Here is a 24,186-nt window from a genome sequence, read left to right on the forward strand (position 1 = left end):
TGTAGCTTTATTGTAGTTTGATGATTTCAGATGTTTCTCAACACCACTGACATTAATACTTACTTCAGTCAGCGTTTCAGTGGTATGAAGATTAAATTGGGGCAATTCTCCTGGGTTTTCCTTTTTAAAGGAAGATTTGAAAAGGAGTTAAGCATTTCAGCTTTTGCTTTGCTATCCTCAATTTCAGTTCCTGTCTCATTTGCTAGGAACTGGACACTAACTTTGGCAATACTAACAGCCTTTGCAAATGATCAGAATTTCTTTGTGCTCTGTGAAAGATCATGTAAGAATACTCTGCTATGGTAGTTATCGTAGGCATCGAATGTTGCTCTCTTGACAACGCAACATGTTTCATTGAGTATCTCTCTATCTATAAACACCCTACATTTTGTTTACACCTATTATGCAGTAATTTCTGATTCTTTGGACGTTTCTTTACAATGACTATATACCATGGAGATTCCCCCCCATTATGAACTGTTTTACTGGGTGCATGTATGTGCAGTACATGTTCAACTATTCTTTTAAACTTGAGCCAGAGTTCCTCGTCATGCTCCTGACCTGCATTGAAAGTTTCAAGTCCCTCATTGAGATACGACACTACTGATTTTTTAACTAGTTTACTGAACATATATCTTTCAGTTTGTTTTAGTTGTCCTTTGTTCTTTGATAATCATTGTTAATGCAACCATGTCATGGTCACTAATACCAGTTTCGATGTGGACATCCTCAAAGAGGTCAGTTCTATTTGTTGGCATTTAGATCCAATATATTCACATCATGAGTGGGGTTCCTAACTATCTGTTATAGGTGGTTTTTCAGAGATGACATTTAGTCACGTTTCAAAGGATATCTTATCTTGTCATGACAAACAAAACTGTAATTGCCCAAATTAATTGTTGGATGATTAAAGTCTCCACCAATGATTATGATTGGGGAACTTATGTACAAGTGAACTGAGGTTTTTTCTAAAGTTTTCTGTTACATGAGAAGATGAATCTGGTGGGCGATAGAAGGATTCATTTATCATATCGGTTCACCCCTGATACTGAGACTTGCCCAAACAATCTCACATTCAGCTTCAATTTCTATCTCGGGGGGGTTTGATTTACTTGTGTACTGTGACAAATACACTACTTCCATTTCCCATTTGCCTGGGCTATTGATATCCACTTAAGTTTTCCCCTAAAATGGCACTGCTATTAGTTTCCGGTTTCAACCAGCTTTCTGTACCTAGTATTATGTGAGCTTAACTGTTTTTCATGAGCACTTCGAACTCTTGCACTTTGTTGTGAATGCTTTGGCAGTTCACCATTAGTATTCCCTGTAGGAGGCTTGTCTCTCGCTCTTACACTAATACTTCTCGGTTTCCTACAGCTATTGTTATTTCAATTGGATGGAGAGTTGCCTAATCTAAAAACTCTTGTGTGCACCCCACAAACAGTCAGCTACCAGAGTAGCAGCCTCTGATGTATAGTGCGCACCTGATATATTTAGGGGAACCCTACATTTCTCAACTGTATGGCACAAATTCAGGCAGTTGCAGCCTAGTTTGCCACAGAACCTTCAAAGTCCCTGGTTCAATCCTTACACTTCTAATGGTTTTTGGATGACAGGAGACAGTGTGGGACTGGGGTGGAAGACTCACACATCTCTCACGGTTGGCTCACGTATTGTGTGCAGCCGATCTTCTTCTCGGGTCAGACAGCTGTGTTGATCTTCACAAACTCTTCTTCTCCAAAGACTATAGCTGATTAAAGGAATTTCAAAATAGACTTCTTTTCTACTCTTGAAATGTTTCTGTCCTCTCAGGATACTTTTGTTCAACTCTGTTATATTTTCATCTCCACAATAAAGCAACTTCACAAGTTTCACACAAGTGTTCAACTCTCGCGAGTCAACCCTGTCTTGGACCATTAGATACTAACAGATACAATTGCAATATGTGTGGTTTAATACCCACTACAAAACCAGTTCTTGCTTCTCGCAAGTCCAACACCAGAAAATCCAAAGTAAATGTGTTTAGTTCAACACATAATTCATTTGTTCACAACAATACAGTTGTTACATACAGCTTCTATGGCGCACGCTGCAAACACTTGTCTGTGCTGATCAACTGTCACCGTTTCAGTATTTTCCCGATACACGTGCATCCTGTACACACAAAAACCGGCAGCGAGGGAGACACATGTCCACTCTCTCACCCTCTTACTTAAAATATCCGGTGTTCGAGACAGTGGAAAGCCAAGTGTCTCTAGAACTTACACTGAAATTCTCGAGGCACTACACACTTGACTCAGAACCAAAGGGCCACAATCAGTTATGCGGACAATGTTGCAAATTGTGAGCTTTGTTGAAACTCCATGTGCAAGGCTGGTCTTCTCTGCCAGTTACTGGAATGACCAAGAAAGACCTCGGAGCCCAGACAACAGGCATCATTTGTTGTAACGTGCGCCACAATCTGAAGTTGTTTGCACCCTGTTCCCTTAATGGCTGCTCTTCAACATGTTGAATGAGTCCCACAGGCACATACACTGAGTGCACCTGGTGTCCTCTCCTGTCCCCTAATGCCATTACCCTAACGGGTACCATCATTCACCATACTTTTTAACTGCCGGTGATTAGTAGATCCCTACCCTTTTGCGTTTGCCTCCTCTTGACACTGTACAAAACAGGTTTCCCCGAAACTGGTGATGTGAGTCCCACTGGCTCACTTTCAGTTTCAGTGAGAGACGTCACCTCACACTTGTTGGTTAGGGGGATCCGTACAACACCCTGAATCCTCCCTGGTCCCCATTCACCCTGCATAGGACGTCTAGATCTACCATTGACATGCCACCTGCAGTCAAGTGGACAGGTAATGAGGTACCTCTGGTATCTGTGTCACAGGCACATGACTCTCAGAAGCTCTTCCAACACACAAACTTGCAGCAGCTGCCAATTATTTGACAGTAGTCAGGGCGATTTCCAGCAACTTATGAATGTCAACCAACTCATCCTGTGTTTGAGAACAGCATTCGCTGTGGGACTGCATTTTTGCTGGTGAAGTGTATTACCAGGCAGTGAACAAATAACTTTAAATTAAACCTGCTGATTTCCTTTTAATCTGTTGAACTAAAAAGTTTCTGATTTTGCGATAACTGAAGCAGATACACAAAATGAGATTTCTGTTAAGGTAACACAAAAACCTGTAGTAAAAATTACTAGTTTCCTAAAATGTTTTAATGTTAGTTATAGTTGTTAACAGACTTGAAAACAGAATTAATCTAGGATAAATGCAGATAACATAACTTTAGCAACAGACAGCAAAAGGTCATTATTCGCAGTGTTGAGAATGGCTGTGATGTGGGGTCGGAGTGAGGTACGGTCAAGTGGGGGGGTGGCCCAGGGATCAGTGTTGGGGCCACTCCTGTTTCTTATTTATATAAATGATATGCGCTCTAATATTAACAACTCTACAATATTTCTGTTTGCTGATGACACTAGCTTGGTAGAAAAAGTATGTTGTTGCAACATTGGCTCAGTTTCAAATAGTGCAGTTCATTATATAAGTTCGTGGCTTGTAGAAAATAAACTAATGCAAAATGACAGTAAGACCCAGTTTTTACAGTTTCTAACACACAATTCAACAAAACCTGACGTTTTAATTTCACAGAATGGGCATATGATTAGTGAAACTGAACAGTTCAAATTTCTAGGTGTTCAGATAGATAGTAAACTGTCGTGGAAAGCCCACATTCAGGATCTTGGTCAAAGACTTAATGCTGCCATTTTTACTATTTGAGCGGTATCTGAAGTGGGTGATCGTTCAATATAAAAATTAGTCTGCTTTGCTTATTTTCATTCGCTTATGACGTGTAGTATTATATTTTGGGGTAACTCTCCTCACTCTAAAAGGATATATTTGGCTCAGAAATGGGCAATAAGTGGCGTAAGTTCACGAACCTCTTGTGGACCCCTGTTCACAAATCTGGGTATTTTGACATTGGCCTCTCAATATGTATATTCCTTACTGTCACTTCTTGTTAACAATATTAGCTTATTCCCAAGAATAAGCAGCTTTCACTCAGTTAATACTCGGCAGAAATAAAACCTGCATTTGGGTCAGACTTCCTTAACTCTTGTGCAGAAAGATGTGCAGTATACTGCTGCATCCATTTTCAATAAGCTACCACTAGAATACAAAAATCTTAGCAGTAATCTACAAGCTTTCAAATCTAAACTGAAGAGTTTCCTCTTGGGTCACTCCTTCTATTGTGTCGAGGAGTTCCTTGAAAAATTATGCTGATTCTTGTTGTATTGTTGATTACATTTACTTAAATTTATGGCTTTACTTTTTTGGGTTCATAAACGTTTTATTTTTATCTGTTATTACTTTTATGTTGTAATTTCATGTGCTGACACACTTCATGACCTTGGAGATTTGCCCCTCAATTTGGTCATATGGAACTTGATGTGTGAATAAATAAATAAATAAACATAAGGCTACTCCTCTTTAAGAGAAAACTAGATGTAACACAATATGTTTGTTAGAAAATTTGCTACAGTTATTTTATCACAAATGCCAAGTTGTTACATATTGCTTGTAGATTATGCAAAGAACAATGGTAGTTTTCAAATATTCTCAAAAATACATGTTTATTTGTTGATGTACAATGAAATTTGGGTGTGATGTATACTTTGACTGAACAGTGAACCACAAATACTGATTTGGTACAAATTAAATTACATATCCTAAACACAACTTATAAAGTATAGTATTGTAAGCATCTGAAAATTCTGAAACTAACCTATTTCTCATGTAATTGTACAATGAAATTGGAGAAACATGGTTTTGAACAAGGATAGGCCTACTGTCCTCAAAAATTTTGAAAGAGCACAATTTAGTTTAAGCCTACAATAGACTATAATAGTACTAGTTTATCGTGGTACTCATGAATATTCAAAATTTCACAATATATCACAATACAAATAGGTACTGATACAATCAATTACAGATTATGCAGAAGAAGAGACATAAACGGTAATATTTGTGAATCTAGAACTTTAAATCAACACATGATCTTGTCACAAAATGGAAAATTCCTAAGTCACCTTTTCTAGAACAAAGTGCTCAGATTATCAATGTTGTAAGTCAGGGATGTAGTCTTTCTTCGATACTGTTCAGTTTGTACATCGAAGAGTCAAAGATGGAAATAAGAGAAAAGTTTTGGAATGGGATTAAAATTTTGGGTAAAAGTATGTCAGTGATAAGATTTGCTGATGACATTGCTATCATTGAAAGTGAAGAAGGATTACAAGAGCTGTTGAATGGAAGGAACAGTCTGATAAGTGCAGAATATGGATTGAGGGCGAACCAAAGAAAGTTGAAATTAATTTGAGGAGTAACAAAAATGAGATTAGCAATAAACTTAATTTTTTAGAATTTGGGCGTGGTTACACTTCAGCAAAAGTACACATAGGAATCATTTTGCAACTGGATGGAAGTTATTTTCCAGCCCTATCAAATAAACTTAACCTACAAATTGGTGACCACAAGGTAGATGAAATAAAGAAATTCGGCTGCATTGGAAGTAAATGGATGAAGCAAGAAGGACATAAATGCAAACTAACACAGACAAAGGTAATTTCTGGCTAAAGGAGTTCTTCTAGTATCAAGCATCTGCCTTAATTTTAGGAATAAACTTCTGGAAATCTGAACCAAATTCCTCACATGTCACATCTCAAATACTTTAAATCTCTTCTTTCACAAATTTATCACAGTCCACAATTCATTTAATCACTTCTGCATAAGGTTGTGCTCCAAATGTCAGGACATAGCTATTTATTACTGGTGTTTGCTGATTTGGCCCAAGAAAGTTGACCATCATTAGTCACTCTCACGTTAAGTTCCAATGATTGCCATCTCCATCCAGCAAGTTGAAACAGTGGCACAAGCCATGGCCAACAATTGATTATTGGAACACCAGAGGCTCTTATAACAGGTCATGGCAGCAATTTTAAGTCACAACTAATTATGCAGTTATGTCAGCTTCTGAAAATCCAGAAGTTATGAACAAGTGCATTGCATCCACAAGCTGATGTAGCTCTCATGTATCTTGGAATTGTGTGGTACTGCAACAAGTCATCCCAATCATTATGGTGACTTAGTATCTTAGAATGTGACTATGTTCATAGCTTACAGAAGTGGTGAATTTGTAGATTACATCATAGGGCCTGCTGATGAGTTTAAAGTGAGTATATTTGAGCTCATTTCTGTTCTGTGCTATGTACCACCTCCTTAGGGACCACAAAGATGAGATTAGACTCATTACAACATGCACAAGGCATTTAAAGAGTCATTCCTCCTGTGTTCCATATGAGATTAGGATGTACCACATGCTAACATGTGGTACATGTACCTCTGCTATGCACTTCGTGTTGTTTGCAGTAAATGTACATACAATCATCTTATTTCATATCCCCACTGATTGTTAACATTGTGGTATTTGTATGAATTTACTGATTTCATAATTGTGACTCATTGATATTGTAATACTGTGTTCTTTGATTTTCCTTTCTGTGACGTACACCTTTTTATATTTCTGAATACTTGAAGCAAGATGCCAGCCTTTCCACAAATTTGAAATCTTGCCAAAATCTGAATGAATATTTGTGCAGTTGTTATGGATAGTGCCCAATTACAGATAACAGCATAATCTGCAAAATATCTGAGGTAACTACCAGTACTGCCTGTCAAGTCATTAATATACATAATAAACAGCAAGGGTCCCAAGACACATCCCTGGAGCACACCTAAAGATACTTTCATGGAGCTGCATCCAAGATATTATGCTGCATCCTCTTTATGAAAAAATCCTCAATCTAGTCACAGATTTTCTTTGATAACCCTCAAGATTTTACTTTCATAATAAGCATTGGTTGGTTGTGAGTCAGATTCATTTTTGGAAGTCAAGAAATAATGCATGTATGTGATAGCCTTAGTCTGCAACTAGTGAGAAAGGACTGAGTCTGACTTTCATGACTGATATTTTCAGAATTCCTGCTGGTTGTTTTGGAGGTAGGCTTTCTATTTGAGATGCCTCAAATAGATGGATACCTACCATAAAGATGATATGTTAAGTTGCAGGCAGGCACAATTAAAAGATACTTACGCATAAGCTTTCGGCCATGGCCTTCTCTAGAAAAAGAGAAACACACACCATTCATTCTCAGAAGGATGCCCAACACATGCACACATGATTGCCAAATCTGACAGCTTGGGCCAGAGCGCAACTATCATTTGGGATGGAAACAGCTGTCCGGAGGGGGCAGGGAAGGGGAAGAGATAGCAGTGTGTGGATGGGGGGAGAGAGGAGTGCTGTCTGGTGGAATGCACAGGGACTAGAATGCCACCAGGTGCAGCATCAGGAGGACGTTGTTGGACAGGGAGGTGGGAAAAAAAAGAAGCAAAAAAAAAAAAAAAAAAGAGAGAGGAGTGGGGAAAGGTGGGTGGGTGTGTTGGCAGTGGGTGGCAGATAAACAGAGTGGAAGATGAGAATGGGTGGGAGATGATAGGACAGAGGGAACGGAAACTGTTGGGTGGAGGTCAGTGGCTGTTCTCCCTGGGAACAGTTGATTGGTAGTCATACCAATGTAAAAAGCTGTGCAATGATTACAGCAGAGCTGGTAAATAACATGGTTGCCTTCACAGGTGGCTCATCCCTGATGGGCTGGGTAAACCTGTGACATGACTGGAATGTGAAATGCTGGGTGTGTGGATTGGGCAGGTCTTGCACCTGGGTCTTCCACTGGGACATGATCCTTGTAGCAAGGGGTTGGGATTAGGAGTGGCATAGAGATGGACTAGGATATTGTGCAGGTAATGAAATACCACTTTTGGAGGGGTGGGAAGTATCTCCGGTAAGATTCCCTCATTTCAGTACATGATGATAAATAATCAAAGCCCTGGTGAAGGATGTGGTTGAGTTGTTCCAGCCTGGGGAGGTACTGGGTGACAAACAGGGCACTTCTTTGTGGCTGGCTCTTGGGGATGATGGGAATATTGGGGATGTGAGGGGAAGTGGCACAGAACAACGGTTTGCAGACTAGATCTGGGGGATAGTGCCTGTCTGTGAAGGCCGTGGTGGGACTCTCAGCATGCTGGGCAAGGGAGTTATTATCACTGCAGGTATGCCATCCCCAGGTGGCCTGGTGTAAGGGAGGGATTTTTTGATGTGAAAAGGATGACAGCAGTTAAATGTAGGTACTGCTGGTGGTTGGCTGGTTTAATGTGGGTAGAGATACAGAGAGGAGGAGACGAATGTACAGGAAGGTGGCAGGTTGAGTTGAGGAGGACCAGATGGGAGAGAAGCTGTTGATGTTGTGAAGGAATGAATTATGTCATGGCGCTAGCCAAGATCATGAAGATATCAGCAGTGAACCTGAACCAGACTAGGGGTTTGGCATTTTGGGAGGCTTGGAAGATCTTCTCTAGATGACCCTTAAACAGATTTGCATAGGAGGATACCATGTGTATGGCTATGGCTGGTCTGTGGATTTGTTTGTATACCTTCCCTTCAAAGAAAAATTAATTGTGGGTTAGGTTAGAGTTAGTAAGGTTTATGAGGAATGAGGTAGTGGCTGTGGAGCCTGAAGGACACTGGGAAAGGTAGTGTTTAATAGTGGTAAGACCATGAGGGATGTTGGTGTATAGGGAGGTGGCATCAACAGTTACCAGTAGGGATTCAGGAGTATAAGGGGTGGGTATGGTCGAAGGAAGTGGTTGGTATCTTTGACGTGGGAGGCTAGATTACGGCCAATTGGTTGGAGGTGTTGGTCAAAGAGGGCAGAAATTATTCCAGTGGGTGCACAATAGCCAACCACAATGGGACATCCAGGATTGTTAGGTTTGTGGATTTTGGGGAGCATTTAGAAGGTGGGTGTGCAGGGTGTCACAGGGGCAGGGAGTGAAATGGAGTCAGGTGAGAGTTTCTTAAAGGGCCTAAGGCTTTAAGCAGGGATTGGAGGTGTGTCTTTTTCTTTTTCTGATGAAGTCTGTGCTGAAATCTTATGTGTGAGTGCCTTTCTAATTGTGCCTGCCTGCCACACACCATCAGGTGGCTTGCGGAGTATGGATGTAGATGTAGATGTAGAACTTAATGTGTCATCTTTATGGCAAGCATCATTCTATTTTTTCCTACAGATGCTGAAAATGGTTAGATTACTCTCGGCTGAGCTGCAGAAAACAGTTTTTTGACCTTTGTATGCTATGATACGTGAACACTGAGTTCACTGTAAGGAAACTCATAGTATTTCAAAGAGGAATGAAAAGATCAAATTTGGGCTGCATGAAGTAATATTGGCAAAAAAATTGTTAGCTTTGCCTAAACCTTCAGAAAAGGCTTCCAGTAATTCTTTTAGAAAGCTAGCTACATTGTCTTTTGCATGGGATGCAGGTACTGACAATACATTGTCCTGAGTGTTAAAGCCAAATGAAGCAAAAGAATCAAGACCAAATGTATTCTCACACTCACATGATTGTAGCACTGTAAAAGTCATTGTTTGCATATGCGAGTCATACATGGCAGGCAATGTACATTTTCCAAGAACAGGAATGTCTTGTGCATAAGCCGTCAATTGCACGCTTGTTTTAGACAGGCGTGGGGAGCCTAACAGTTCACATGTGTGAAAATTAAGCAATGTGATAGAAGTGCCCATGTGCAACTGAAATTTCACCCATTTCCTACAAAGAAGTAATTGAACAAAAAGTTTGTTCGACAGGCGTATCACTGAAGAAACTGCTCACGTACCTGTTTTGGGAACACCTGTTGCAGACTTCGAATATACTGCATTAATGACCTGGGCCTTGTGATTAGATCTTTGTGAGTGGGCTGAATTCTTATGTTTGTTCCATTGCAAACATACGGATTTTACATGTCCTTTCCCACCACAAGCATAACACTGAGTCTTTCGGGAAGGGTAGCCTTGGCATTTGTGCCATGAATAACACCGAGGGCAAGACTTAATTCTGTTTGCCTGTGTAGCCACCTGTTTAGCAAACTGCTTCCCTGATGTGGAGCATCGTTTACTTACCGTGGCTAGCACAAGCTGTCTCTGAATGGGCCGATAATAAACAAGGGACTCAACCTGACAAATAGCGGCTGCTCAAATTTATGAGCCGACAGAGCACCTGAATTGTACTACCTGCTGAAATGATGCATCGGATTGTCTCAAAATCTGTTCTCTGAGTTTGACATCATGTACACTGTACTCGATTGCATCATGCAACATAAAATCTGAATATAAAGCACTGCAAGCACATTTGAATTTGCATTTACTTGCCATACCTTGAAAATCTGGTAACCACTCACGATAAGTTTGTTCTGGTGGTTTTTTTCAATTAAAAAACTGATACCTAGCTGCTACCACATTCATTTGTTGGTCATAATAGTTATTTAGCGAGTCTACCAGTTGTTCACAAGACAGTTCACTCGGAGTGGCATTTGGAAACAACTTCTGAGTTAATCGGAACACTGCACTTCCTACCGTGGTTAATAGACATGGAAGTTTTGCAGTACCTGGCTTGTTGTGAGCAAGGAGGTGCACTTCAAACTGGGACCACCACTCGAGCCATTCCTCTTCTTGTTCATGAAAATGTCGAAAAGTTGGTATAGCAGCTGTAGTGGGTGCTGCTTGTGACGTCGGGCGTGCAGCATTGGCTAGTAGCTGCTGCACCATGTTGAGTAGTGCGGATATCTGCAGCATCTGGAACTGAAACATCTGCATTAGCTGTGTGGAATCTAATGCTTGCATCTGTGGCACTTGAGCAGGGGGCGGGATAGGTGGGGTGGGCATTTTGAAAGCAACAAATGCAACAAATAGACAGGGCAAGCAAGCAAAGTGAGGACAAAGGCAAAGAAAATTTCTGCAACACCCACCTGAAAGTACTGATTAGCAAAAACAACAAGAAACTGTTACAGCAAATAAATGCCCCTGCAAAGTAAAGACAAGAGAGAATTAAGGTGCCAGCAAACTACAAAAAATTCCGTGGCCTCCAGGCACTGGGTTCGTCGTATAACTCGTCGCCAGTGTGGGGACCTGCCCACTTATCTCTTATAGGGTGCTTAAAGGATGATGCTTTCTTGGATAGCTATACAACAATTCAAGCAAATCACATTAATGATTTTTATGGCAATAATGTAGATTGACAATACTTAACTTTGGTTTTGAAGAACATGTTGCAAGCGACCGGCGACATGCAAACAGTCAGTGTCCTTCACTATATATGATGTCCATGTAAGCAATTGATACAAGACACAAGTCTCAGTATAACAGTTAGAATGACGGCTCTTCTAATCTGGATCTGCTCTGCTAGTGCCGGTCTTCTACTGTCCCCCAAGGCTGGTAGGAGTGCTGCTTATATTCTCTCCAGTCATGGTGTGGTCCTAGTCAGCATATTATTGGTTGATGTTATCTGAAAGCCTTCTCTGCTCTTGTGTTCTTCATCTTTGTGCCGGCCCTTGTCACTACTCTGGAACAGGTGGGACCTTTGTCTGCATGTAGGATGATTAGGTCAGGATATGTTTTGAGGTAGTGTATGGCTTTTCTTTCTTTTACTAAAGTGTTGGTGTTCTGAGGAAGGGACCTGAGGAATGAAGGTGAGTTTAAGTTGGACGTAAGGAATTCCTGAAAGATGAGCAGTGTGTGGTTAGGTGGGAGGGGGGTGGGAGGAGCAGTGTTGGATGGTGGTATGAAATAGAAGAGGCAGGGTTCAACATTAGAATTAGGGTGGTTTGGTTGGAGGAACTGGTGACAAAGAAGTGCTATCATTGCAGGGATCTAGAGGAGAGTAGGTCTTTGTCAAGTCCAGAATTTTTAAATTTGGGTATAGGACTAAAGATAACGCATTTGGATAAGTCTTAAACTTCTGTGGAGCTGAAGGTTTTCCTGGAAAGGTCAACAACACTGTTACAAGAATGTTTTGGTTCTGGATTTGGTGGAGAGTTGGTAGGATAGTTTTGGGGGATGTGGCAAGTTGAAAAGGTCAGATAGGCAGGATTTAGCTGCTATGAGGGTGGATGGGTGCTGGAGGGCAAGGGATAGAATTTTGGAGGCGTGATGTATGGCGTAGAGATTGCACAATAGCAGTGTCTTGCGGAGGGAGCAGAGGTGGTGCTGTGTTGCCTGTGCCATGGAGATGTGTTTTTGTAGTACCAGGTTTGTGAGGGACAGAGATTGGCAGAATCTGAAAAGGTTGTGGGGATCAAGATGTTACGTATGGTAATGTCGAACCCAACATTAAGTATTTGCACGTTTATAATGAATTAACTTTATTTTGATTATGTCGGTACAAACACATCCACTCGAAGACAGAGTTCAGAACACACTGAGATCAACAGTTTTCAAAGAAGTTTGTTCTCAAAGATGAGGCGGTTGACTCTTGCAGTCGGTAACCTCCACAGAGCCCCCACCAGTAGTGCAGAGCATGGTAAGGATGATGAGAGGCATGTGTGCTGATGGCGCAGGTGTGCGTGACCGATCATGTTGTGGCAAGCACTAGTGTGAGGCGCAATCAGACAGTTTCTCAATGACTTGGTAGGCACAACCAGAGGAGGGAAGGAGGTGTGGAAGGCAGCCCCAGGTTGACTGTGCCATGCTGTTGTTGACATGGTGGGGGCAGAAGGCGGCGGCGTGTCGGTGGGGAGAACATCATTGTGCTGAGGCCGTGCAGCGCAGCGGGATTTTGATCCATTCAAAGGCGCGGTGTGCGTCGAAGATGGGATGCCATGTATTGCCAAAGTATTTGCTGGCGAGCGTCGCGGTAAGTGCAACGTGTCCAGTATCAGTTTGTTATTGGCCGTATGACATAAAGGAGCAAGCATGCTGTGGCTTAACAGGTTGTGTAAGAGATGCCGGATGAGCAACACTCGCTGTAATTACGGAGTTATAGAGATGCTTGATTTCGCAGCAGGGGAGAAAACAGCAAGCTGCACGACTGACCTTGGCAGCGGATGACTTCGGTGTAGACAGAAGCGTCACCTCAGAGTCCTTGGACAGTGAGTGTGTTACAGCAGTAGATGGCAGGATGTTCCAAGCAGAGTTGACAGTGTCGGTGTTTTGATTTGCAAGACAGCGGTGATCGAAGGTTGGGGGTTGTGGCCGTGAGCCTTGCGCATGAGGCATGGCGACGGTGAGAGGTGGTGGAAGGCGGACGTGGTCGGCGAAACCATGGTCAGAGCAGGAAGGCGATGATGTAATGTGAACTTGAAGAAGTCGAATCAGTGGATGAACTACTGGTCCGTGGCGGAGAGGCAACACAATTCGATGGAACTGGAGCTGCGTGTGTGCTGTTGCTGTTGGCTCTGCAGTCGAATCGTAAGGCTGCAAGCTGCTTGTGCGAAACTGCTGCACGGTCATGTGTCGGAGCAGAAAGATGCTCACTTGTTGAAGCAGAAATGGCAGATGTGTTGGTCATACATTGCGGCGGTAGTGAAGGTGGCGGCAAAGCAAGCAGCGCTGGAATGCAGCTGGTTATGCCGTGGTACAGAAACAAAGTGTCTGGAACTACCAAGGAAAGGTGGCAGCGACGTAAATAAGTTGCTTGTATCACATCAGTAACGTAGAATTTCCTCTTGAGGCTGCGTGGTGATGACAGTTGTGACATCTGGGACATAGATCCATGTAGCTTGATCATCAGGGTATTAGTTGTAGCTGGTAGTAACGGCAAAGGATCGTCAGCAGTTGGAGGTGGAATAATGACAGAAGCATCTTGTTGCATGTCGTGCTCGGTTGGTGTCAGCTGCAGCATGTGTAACTGATCTTGTACCAAGTTGTGTGTCACAATTTGCTCACGTAGCTGTTGTAGTTGTTCAGGCGAAAATGTATGTCGTGAAGCAGTCTGCTGTGTATCACTGAGTAAGATGGGGTCGAAATCAGAATCTGTCTCTATCAAAGGGTAACCTGGCATACAAGACAGTATTGACGTAACAGTTCGAGTAGAAGAGATCGTGATTGTGATCGCGAATGTGAAACTCAGTACTCGGCGGCAGCAGCAGAGTGAGAACATGTTCATTGCTGTATGAAGCATTGATATGGCTGAAATCGTCTTCTGGGGTGGGTGAACAAGTTGCGGGCACGATTGAGTAGTGAACGACCGGGCGGTAAGCGTGAATAGTGTCAGCGAGTTGTTGACAAGATGCAGGTGCAGTAGCCGTGGCAGGATTGTGTGTCGTGCAGCTGTTTGTTTTGACTGGGTCGAGTTCAGTGAGCCAGCAGGTGGCGGCCATGATGACGCTGTCAGTAGCGGTTGAGCAGAGTCGGTGTGGCTTGGGTACTGTGTAGAGGGAGGTGTGGCACGTCCAGTGTTGCACTGAGAAACAGCCGGCATTGTCGTCATTGTAATTGGTGCATTGTCGTTGATCGGTAGGATGTCCTTGATGAAATTGTTCCTGTGAGTTCGACCAGGCATGCGATTTAGCCGTAGTTCGGAGTTCGTGCGAACTGGGATTTGCAACATAGTCCCCGTTTGTTGCAGTCCAGTGTTTGGCATGATTGTCCTGTGTCAAAGCACTGCACAAAGTTAATTAATTACACAAAAGCAAGTCAAAATAGTCCAAATTAATCGACAAAGGAGTACTGCACTGTCCGGAAGTGAAATTACCAACGCGTTGGGCGGGTGTGCCTCGGTCGCATTGTCGATGTCTGATAAGGTGGCGAAAGTTACCAAAAAGCACGATTCACACGAGAGTCAGGAATTTACACACTAATTACACTTCCTGTACACTGCATCCAGATGCGGCGCGATGCGAAGTCAATGGACTTAGAAATCCGACAAAGTGTTGCTGCATTGTTTGTCCATGGCGATGTTCCAGTACACGGTGTTCATGAGCGTTGGGGTCACCAGTGTGGGGATCGAGATGTTATGTACGGTAATATCGAACCCAGCATTAAGCATTTGCTTGTTTATAATGAATTAACTTTATTTTAATCATGTCGGTACAAACACATCCACTCGAAGACAGATTTCGGAACACACTGAGATTAACAATTTTCATAGAAGTTCATCCTCAAAGATGAAGCAGTCGACTCTTGCAGTCGATAACCACCACAAGGTGTAGGTCATTGTGAAAGGAAGGGTGGGAACCAGAGAAAGGAATCTTTATGGTTAGGCTGTTTGGGAGGATTCCATTGTTTAGGCAGCGTTTGAGCATTAGGATGTGGGAGTGGGTAAAGCTTTAAGTAAGTATCTTTTTAATTGTGCCTGTCTACAACTTAACATGTCTTCTTTACAGTAAGTAGCAATCTGTCTTTTCCTACATTGTTAAAAATAAACAATGTAAACTCCAGGTATGAATATCAACAATGTTGGAAAAGACAGATTGCTACTTACCATAAAGAAGAGATGCTAAGTTGCAGACAGGTGCAGTGAAAAGACACTTACATAAAGCTTTTGATCACAGCCTTCATCAGCTAAAGAGAAATGCACACCATTCATACACACAAGCAAACATACCTCATGCACATGTGAGCGCCAACTCCAGCATCTGAGGTTGGAATCACCCTAGATGCTAGAGTTGGCAGGCTTGTGTGCATGAACTATGCTTGCTTGTGTGGGTGAATGGTGTGTGTTTCTCTTTTGCTGATGATGGATGTGGCTAAAGCTTTATGTAAGTGTCTTTTAACTGTACCTGTCTGCTACTTAATGTGTCTTCTTTATGGTAAGTAGCAATCTGTCTTTTTGTACATTCTAGATATGCAGTTAACAGTGTTGTTGTGAATCAGTCATAAGCCTATTCAAAAATTTTAATTGCCTATGTCTGACTTGGTTAAGCTTAGGCTTCTTATTAACATACCTGTGTTACAGTAAGCTTTAGTCTCCCAGCTTCTTTCTGTATTACTAATTTTGTAATAACAGAGTATTTTTTAATTCCTGTTTTCCAGTTTTTTTAGAAACACATTTTAGACTTTATTCTATAACAATAATGATCCTTGAGTCATTGATCTTTTGCAAATATGACACAGTTATTTTGCATATATTTGTAATGATGTGGTTTAGTGTTGATACTGAAATGTTGTCTTTTTGTTTAGTGTTTACATTCTGAGCTATCTTTTCCTATTAGCTAAGTGACTTACTTGTATATATTATTTTCACTGCTTGTAGAACTGTCATAATCAGTGCTTGCACCCTGTGAAGCTACAGGCAGAAATATCTATTTTCCTGTCTGAAGAGAGAAACATTTACAGTTTACGTTGTTCTACAAAAGTACTTTATGTGATTTGATAACTGAATTTTTCATAAACTACATTGCAATATTTTCTATTTAATTCAGGCACATACAATTGTAGGAGATAAAGATGGGTTGGAAAGAACAGATTCAGTGTGATCTGAAAACAGCAGTACGCTCAGGAGATATTGAGGTCAGTATTTAATATTTTTAGTAGCTTGTATTTGTAATTGTAATAATGTTGCAAATTGCAGTATTATATGAATGTTAAGTCTGAATAATTGACTATTAACTAATCTGAATACTGGGTTTGAAATCCTGATGTTTGTTTAATTTAGTTTTTTTCCATATTTTTTAATGCAGGCTCTGAGAGAATTGATCAGAAAAGGAGGTGACAAGATATGTAAAAATTGTGACACCTACTCTATCATAATGGATGCAGGTGAAGATATGGAAGTTATTAGGTTACTGGTAGAAGAATTTCATCTTCCACTGGAAGACACTGATAATTTTGGCCAGACAGTTCTCATGAACCTAACATCACAATATGGGAAGCTGAAAGTGAGTTGTGTAAATAAAAATAATGTAATTGTCCTAAATTATGCATAATTACTTCATGTTTTCTTTTTCATTGTAAATTGGAGCATAATGGATGCTGTCAGTGTACCTACTTGTTAATGATCACAGTATTTCACACAACCTTCCAGATTCTACATCCACATTGACATCTACATCTATATTCCGCAAGCCACATTTCAGTGTGGCAGACGATACTTCTGGTATCACTGTTGTTTCCCACCTTCTGTGATCCATTCATGAGTGGTGCATGGGGAGAATGACTACACAGGGTGTCCCAGGAGGAAAGGGCAGTATTCAGGAATTCGACAGGAATGACCATTCAAAGCAAAATAGTATAGTAAACATGGACTCTTAAGTGCATATCTCAAGAGCTATGAGCATTTGTTCCTCTTCAGTACTGTGGAATATATCTGTTCTACTGAACAACTGCTCGTAGCTCTTAAGGTATACACTTCAGAGCCCATGTTTACTAGACAATTTTTTCATGTTTTAGCCCATACTACCTTCTTCCAAAATGCGGAAAGCAAAGATCTGGCACTGGAAAAGATTTGTCTCTCAGTATTGAAGGTGTAGAGTGCTCATAGCTCTTAAGGTGCACATTTTATAGCCTATATTTTGCTTTGAATGATCATTTCTGTCATACCCCTGAATATTGACCATTCCTCTAGGGAAACTCTGTTCATTAAGAACAGAATTGGGCCCACTGCGCTACCCTGAAAAACATGTAAATTTATATGTTTCTTGTCTGACAGTTGTTTTATTAAAATGTATCAGCAGCAGATGTGTGAACTATCCCTTCCTTTTGAACTGTGTTTTCCAGGTAAGACTCGAACCACTTGTTCACTGTTCCTTTTACACCTAGTGCTTCTACGTTGTTTAACAGGATTTCATAGTTAACATTGTCAAAAGCTTGGACAAATTTAAGAATATGCCTATAACACTGTTATCCTTGTCAAAAGATTCAAGTACCATTTTTGTAATCTTTGAAATGGCCATTGTTGCACTTCTACTTTGGAAATGGAATTATGATTCATTAAAAAGGTTGTATTTATTCGTGTAACTCATTAGTCTATTTTTCATGATAAATGCAGTTACTGATGAGAATAGTGAAACCGACCTGTAGTTTTTGATACTTTCCGTATTATCCTTCTTTAGTAAGGGCACAACTCATGCATGCTTTGGGTACTCTGGGAAAGTGCCTGAACTGAAGGACTCATTTATTAGGTTTGTTACTGGGTTTGTATGATCTATATCTAGCCCTTCAGAACAGAGAGTGGAACAGTATCTATATCTGCTGGCTTCTTATATTGTTAATTTCTATATTGTCCTACTGACGTCAACATCTCTTATGGAAACATCATCAGTGCAGTTGCTGTGTTAGTCATTATGGGTTTTAGGTAGATTTTGCTGAAATGTTTCCACAGTACTAGACAAATAGTCATTTACAAAATTTGTCAGTTGCTGAGGATCTTCTATTATTCTACCCCTCTCTCTGATTTGCATGTTATAATACCCATGTTTACCTTTTCCAGTTTCTTGTTTTGTGACATCCCACACAACTTTGGTTTTATTTTCTGCCTTAAATATTATTTTGTCAGTGAATTTATTTGAGGAATTTATGTGTCTTTGATGACTTTTCAATACATTCAAATAGCCATTTATTTTCCTTAGCTGCTGCTGTAGAAGTGGCTACTTTTGGAAATGTCTCCTCAAAGATTATTTTAACCCTTCAAGTGACAGTGGTAAATACATAAACCACTGGTAAACAACAATTACCATGTATGATTCACATTCGGGAGGATGACGGTTCAATCCCACATCCGACCATCCTGTTTTAGGTTTTCTGTGATTTCCCTAAATCACTCCAGGTAAATGCCAGGATGGTTCCTTTGATGGGGCACGACTGACTTCCTTCCCTAATCCAATGAGACCAATGACCTCACTGTTTGGTCTCTTCCCCCAAACAATCCAATCCAATCCATGTATGATTCTTTTTCTTGTAATTCATATGTATGAATATTTATCACCATATACCTTATGGGCAACTTGATTTGATTTAATTTTCTTTGCACAGGGAGACAAAAACAACAGTGGTCATAGCACATTATTGAATGGGTTGAAACTGAGTTTATTGTGTGTTTTACTCTGTGTGATTCTAGTAAAGCCAACCAGTACCCTTAAAGAGTAATAGGAGACCCTTTACTAGTTCCTTATTAGACATAATTTCTTCAGGACTTGATGATCCAACTATTATGTGTCTTTTGATGTTGAACACTTTGCATTGGAAGATTAGGGGGTTCAATTTTATCTCCTTTACCACATAGTCTACACTTAGGGGCTTCCTTCTCTATACCCATCATATGCAGGTGTTTCTTAAAGTACTGTGGCCAGTCATTAGACCTGCTATGAGTTTAATCTGTCTCCTGTTCCAGTTCAGCATTATAGAACTTCTCTTGAAACATGGCTTTAGCATTAGAACGTTGCCATGTTATGTTTTTGGATCATAGTCCAATATTCTACATGTTTCCTCCTCATCCAGCTATGTAGTTTTGATTTTACCATCACATTGGTGATGTTTTGGGCAGGTTCCGGTCCAATAAATGGAGTCATCACATCTCTCTGTGCCAGCCTATGTTTGTCCATTGCGTACATTCTTGAGTGACCAGGGACCCATAGCAGTTTTACCCTGTTGCTTTCCCTTGGTCTCACAAGGGGCTGATAGAGAGTTCAGAGCTGCTAGCTGTCTGATTAAATGTAGATGCTACAATCCTTGCAGCCTTATGATCTTGTGTTCTTTTTGACCCATCAGTAAACCAGACTGTGTCTCCTGAATGGTGCAATGGTTCATTCTTTCACTGCTTCCTTCCTTCAATTGTTAAATTGAAAGATTTATCAAAGAAGCTGGAAGTAATTGTATATTCAGCTGATATTTTCCTGACCATTATTATATTTATCACACACTGTATATTGGTGTGAGATTCAGGATCGAGTTATTTCTGGTTTTCAATGTGCATGCCCCTGCTGCTGCCTCCATTGCAGCCCAAAGGTGCAGTGGGAGCATGTCCAGCATGGTCTCCACCCCATCAGTAAGTGTGTTACTAATTCCCCTTGTTATGGCTAAGCAGGCCAATCTGCACATTGCCAGGCTCCTTAGCAGCCACCTTCTGTTCTACTTTATTTCATCATAATTTAGCCCCGTAAATTATCATAGGTCTTATTACAGTGGTGTATATCCAGAATGCACTTTTGAGCTTTAGACCCCAGTTTTTATCACAGCCTCTTCTAGTGCTCATAAGTGTACCTTTTGCCTTGGAATGTATATTGTTTATGTGAGAGATCAATGATAGTTTCACATCCAGGATTACCCCTAGACACTTCACTACCCACTCTAGTGGTAGAGTTTCATAGAAAATATATATACGAAGACAGTAACTTGTTCTCGAAAGAACAGTTACTGTTGATGACCGTGCAGCTTTTCCCTGGAATAAATGATGACTAACTGAAAACCTCAGCTGCCGACAGGTGTTGTTGATATACCTCGATGTGGACAGCTGAAAACGTGTGCCCCGACCGGGACTCAAACCCGGGATCTCCTGCTTACATGGCAGACGCTCTATCTGTCTGAGCCACCGAGGACACAGATGAATAGCGCGACTGCAGGGACTTATCCCTTGCACGCTTCCCGTGAGACTCACATTCCCAACTGTCCACAATTCTACATATGTATTGTACCTTGTAGACATTTGCCTACTCATTACTCGCACACACTTTGGCGATTCCCGTAAGAGTTTGGGCAACCTGTGCGCAATCGCACAGATGAAGGTCAATGGCTGGGTAGCCTTTAACTATATATATACAAAGACAGTTTCTTGTTCTCGAAAGAACAGTTACTGTTGATGACCGTGCAGCTTTTCCCTGGAATAAATGATGAATAACTGAAATCCTCAGCTGCCGACAGGTGTTGTTGATATACCTCAATGTGGACAGCTGAGGTTTTCCTTGCGGGCACTCATCTCATTCATCATGGTGGCTTTTATCTTTCTTCTACTCAGCATGGCCTTAATTCACCTGGGTATGGTGGTCTCAGTACCATGCCCTTCAGCAGCTTTAACCATGGATTTGTAGGATGTACTGCTAAAGAACCCCTTGTTATCCAGGAAGATGCAGAGAGCAATTTCCTGAAAGTGTAGAGTTTTTACTACCTTCACAACAAGTTGGTAAAGTGCTGTTTCACATGATTTGCCTGGTTTGTTATGGATGCTGGTTTGCATGTGGAGGAATTTCATATAACCTGTTTTCCTTAAAGTGCATATTAACCAGTTTTCTAATGTGTTTCGAAGAAAGGAAGAGATACTGATTGGTCTCATATCCTTAGCCTTGGTATCGTAAATTCTCCCTGTCTTTGGAATGAAAAGAATTCTCACTGTTCTCCAAGCATTAGGAATGATTCCTACTGCTAGACTGATGCTAAACAGTGTATGCAGGTATCTAATTAATTCCTCTCCTGCTTGTTCAAGTAGAGCTGGGGCTTGGCGACTTGAACGGTTGAAACATTCCCATTGCACACTGTATTTTTCTGAAATTGACACATTCTCTGGTAGATTTCCAGTTCTCCATTTGATTATCTGCAAAAAAAAAAAAAAAAAAAAAAAAGCCTGTCAGTGACTGACTCTTAGTCTGTGTTATCTGCCAGAGGGCATTGAGGGAAGTGAGTCTTGAGGAGCATATCCAGTATCTCACTCACTGTCCTTGTATACCCACCATCCTTCTTCCTTAGAGTACCTCCTGGATCAGTTGGTATTCTAGTGAGAACCACCTGAACAAGTTCCACTTGCTGGAAGGCTATGTTGACCATTGGATATCCCCATTTGATAACGGCCATCCAAAAAACCAAGACTGAAGTATTAAAGGTCTCTTTCCCTATTTTTTGCCTCAACTTTTTCTGTATCTGATTATCTTCAGAAGTGGTGGTGTTAGCCTCTTCCCCCATGACCACATAAATAGTTGTTAGTTTCTCGTAATTTATGTTTTTCATCATGTCTGTGCCACAACAGTGTCATGGTTTGTTCTTCCACTGCTCCCTTCTTCCAGTTGTCACACTGAAAGTTTTATTAAAGAAGCTAGAAGGTACTGTGCAATCACATGGTGGCTTCTCCCATCATGCACTGCTGTTTGCAGTCTGGCCTCAGCAGCCAGAGGGTGGTCATGTGTGTATGAGTTGCATTAGTGTGAATGTGTGTGTGTGTGTGTGTGTGTGTGTGTGTGTGTGTGTGTGTGTGTGTGTGTGTGTGTATGTGTATGTGTATGTTGTCTATTTCCAATGAAGGCCTTGTTGGCCGAAAGCTTACTTTCTGACAGTGATTTTGTTGTGCCTATCCATGTCTCAGCATATCCATTATATGGTGAGTAGCAGCTACCCCTTCATAATATTGCCATATTCCATTCTGAATTTCCATTGTTTGATATATTCAATTTATTTATGATTACTACCCTTATAAGTCAAAAGGCTATAGATAGCAGTAAAAAGAAGTGAGGCAATACTGACCTTACGACTTATCTTAGAAGAAAGATTAAGGAAAGGCAAACCTATGTTTCTAGCATTTGTAGACTCAGAGAAAGCTTTTGACAATGTTGACTGGAATACTCTCTTTCAAATTCTAAAGGTGGCAGGGCTAAAATACAGGGACCGAAAAGCTATTTACAATTTGTACAGAAACCAGATGGCAGTTATAAGAGTCGAGGGACGTGAAAGGGAAGCAGTGGTTGGGAAGGGAGTGAGACAGGGTTGTAGCCTCTCCCCGATGTTATTCAATCTGTATATTGAGCAAGCAGTAAAGGAAACAAAAGAAATATTCGGAGTAGGTATTAAAATCCATGGAGAGAAATAAAAACTTTGAGGTTCGCCGGTGACATTGTAATTCTGTCAGAGACAGCAAAGGACTTGTAAGAGCAGTTGAGTGGAATGGACAGTGTCTTGAAAGGTGGGTATAAGATGAATATCAACAAAAGCAAAAACGAGGTTAATGGAATGTAGTCGAATTAAGTCGGGTGATGCTGAGGGAATTAGATTAGGAAATGAGACACTTAAAGTAGTAAAGGAGTTTTGCTATTTGGGGAGCAAAATAACTGATGATGGTCGAAGTAGAGAGGATATAAAATGTAGACTGGCAATGGCAAGGAAAGAGATGAATACACTAAGCAGATTCAGAAGGATGTAGGTTGCAGTAAGTACTGGGAGATGAAGAAGATTGCACAGGATAGAGTAGCATGGAGAGCTGCATGAAACCAGTCTCAGGACTGAAGACCACAACAAAAACAACAACAAAAAAGTGAGTGTATGGGATAATTTAGTATGAAAGTGTATGAAAATAGTTCTACACCTACATCTATGTGATCACTCTACTATTCTCAGTTAAGTGCCTGACAGAGAATTCATCGAACCACCTCTGAGCTACTTCTCTACTGTTCCACTCTTGAACAGGACTCGGGAAAAATGAACACTTAAATCTTTCCGTGTAAGCTCTGATTTATCTTATTTTATTATGGTAATCATTTGTCCCTATGTGGGTGCAACAAAATATTTTCACATTTAGAGGAGAAAGTTCATGACTGAAATTTCGTGACAGTTGTGACCATGCAGTGAAAAATGCCTTTGTTTGAATGACTGCCAGCCCAATTCGTGTATTATATCCAAGGCACTCTCTCCACTGTTTCAAAATAGTAGAAAACAGGCTGTCCTTCTTTGAACTTTTTCTATGTTCTCAGTCAGCCCTATCTGATGCAGACCCATGTCTCACAACAGTCCTCCAGAAGAGGGCGGACAGGCATAGTGTAAGCAGTCTCTTTAGTAAACATGTTATATTTTCTAAGTGTTTTGCCAGTAAATCACAGTCTTTGGTTTGCTTTCCCCATAAAAATATCTATGTGATTTTTCCAATTTAAGTTATTCATAACTGTAATCAATAAGTATTTAGTTGAGTTTACAGCCTTTAGACTTGTGTGATGTATCATGTAACTGAAATTTAGCAGATTCTTTCTAGTGCTCATGCAAATGATTTCTCATTTTTCATGCCACTTTTTTGCACCATACAGACATCTTGTCTAAATCATTTTGCAATTTTTTTGACCATCTTATGACTTTACATGATTGTAAATGACAGTATCATCTGCAAGTAATCCAAGGGGAGTCAGATTGTCTCCTAAATCATTTATGTAGATCAGGAACAACAGAGTGCCTGTAACACTACCTTGGGGAATGCCAAATGTTACGTGTATTTTACTTGACGACTTTCCATCAATTATTAAAACCTGATACACAACTGAGACGATAATATATAGGCATGCAATTAATTAGAAGTCACTTGTGAGGAATAGTATCAAAAGTCTTTTGGAGACATAAAAA

General features: G+C 40.8%; 1 protein-coding gene across 2 annotated transcripts in view; it reads left to right on the top strand.

The window, feature by feature from the left end:
* LOC124779165 (serine/threonine-protein phosphatase 6 regulatory ankyrin repeat subunit A-like) overlaps positions 1–24,186 on the top strand; it is a 303,064-nt gene that overhangs the window by 37,218 nt on the left and 241,660 nt on the right. For both annotated transcript variants that reach the window (XM_047253694.1, XM_047253693.1), the window contains exons 2-3: positions 16,311–16,398; positions 16,569–16,766. In XM_047253694.1, the coding sequence (XP_047109650.1) occupies positions 16,336–16,398; positions 16,569–16,766 (261 nt within the window). In that variant the 5' untranslated portion in view covers positions 16,311–16,335. The remainder of the gene's footprint in view (positions 1–16,310; positions 16,399–16,568; positions 16,767–24,186) is intronic.

This window comes from Schistocerca piceifrons, chromosome 1 (genome assembly GCF_021461385.2).
Source record: "Schistocerca piceifrons isolate TAMUIC-IGC-003096 chromosome 1, iqSchPice1.1, whole genome shotgun sequence".
NCBI lineage: Eukaryota > Metazoa > Arthropoda > Insecta > Orthoptera > Acrididae > Schistocerca > Schistocerca piceifrons.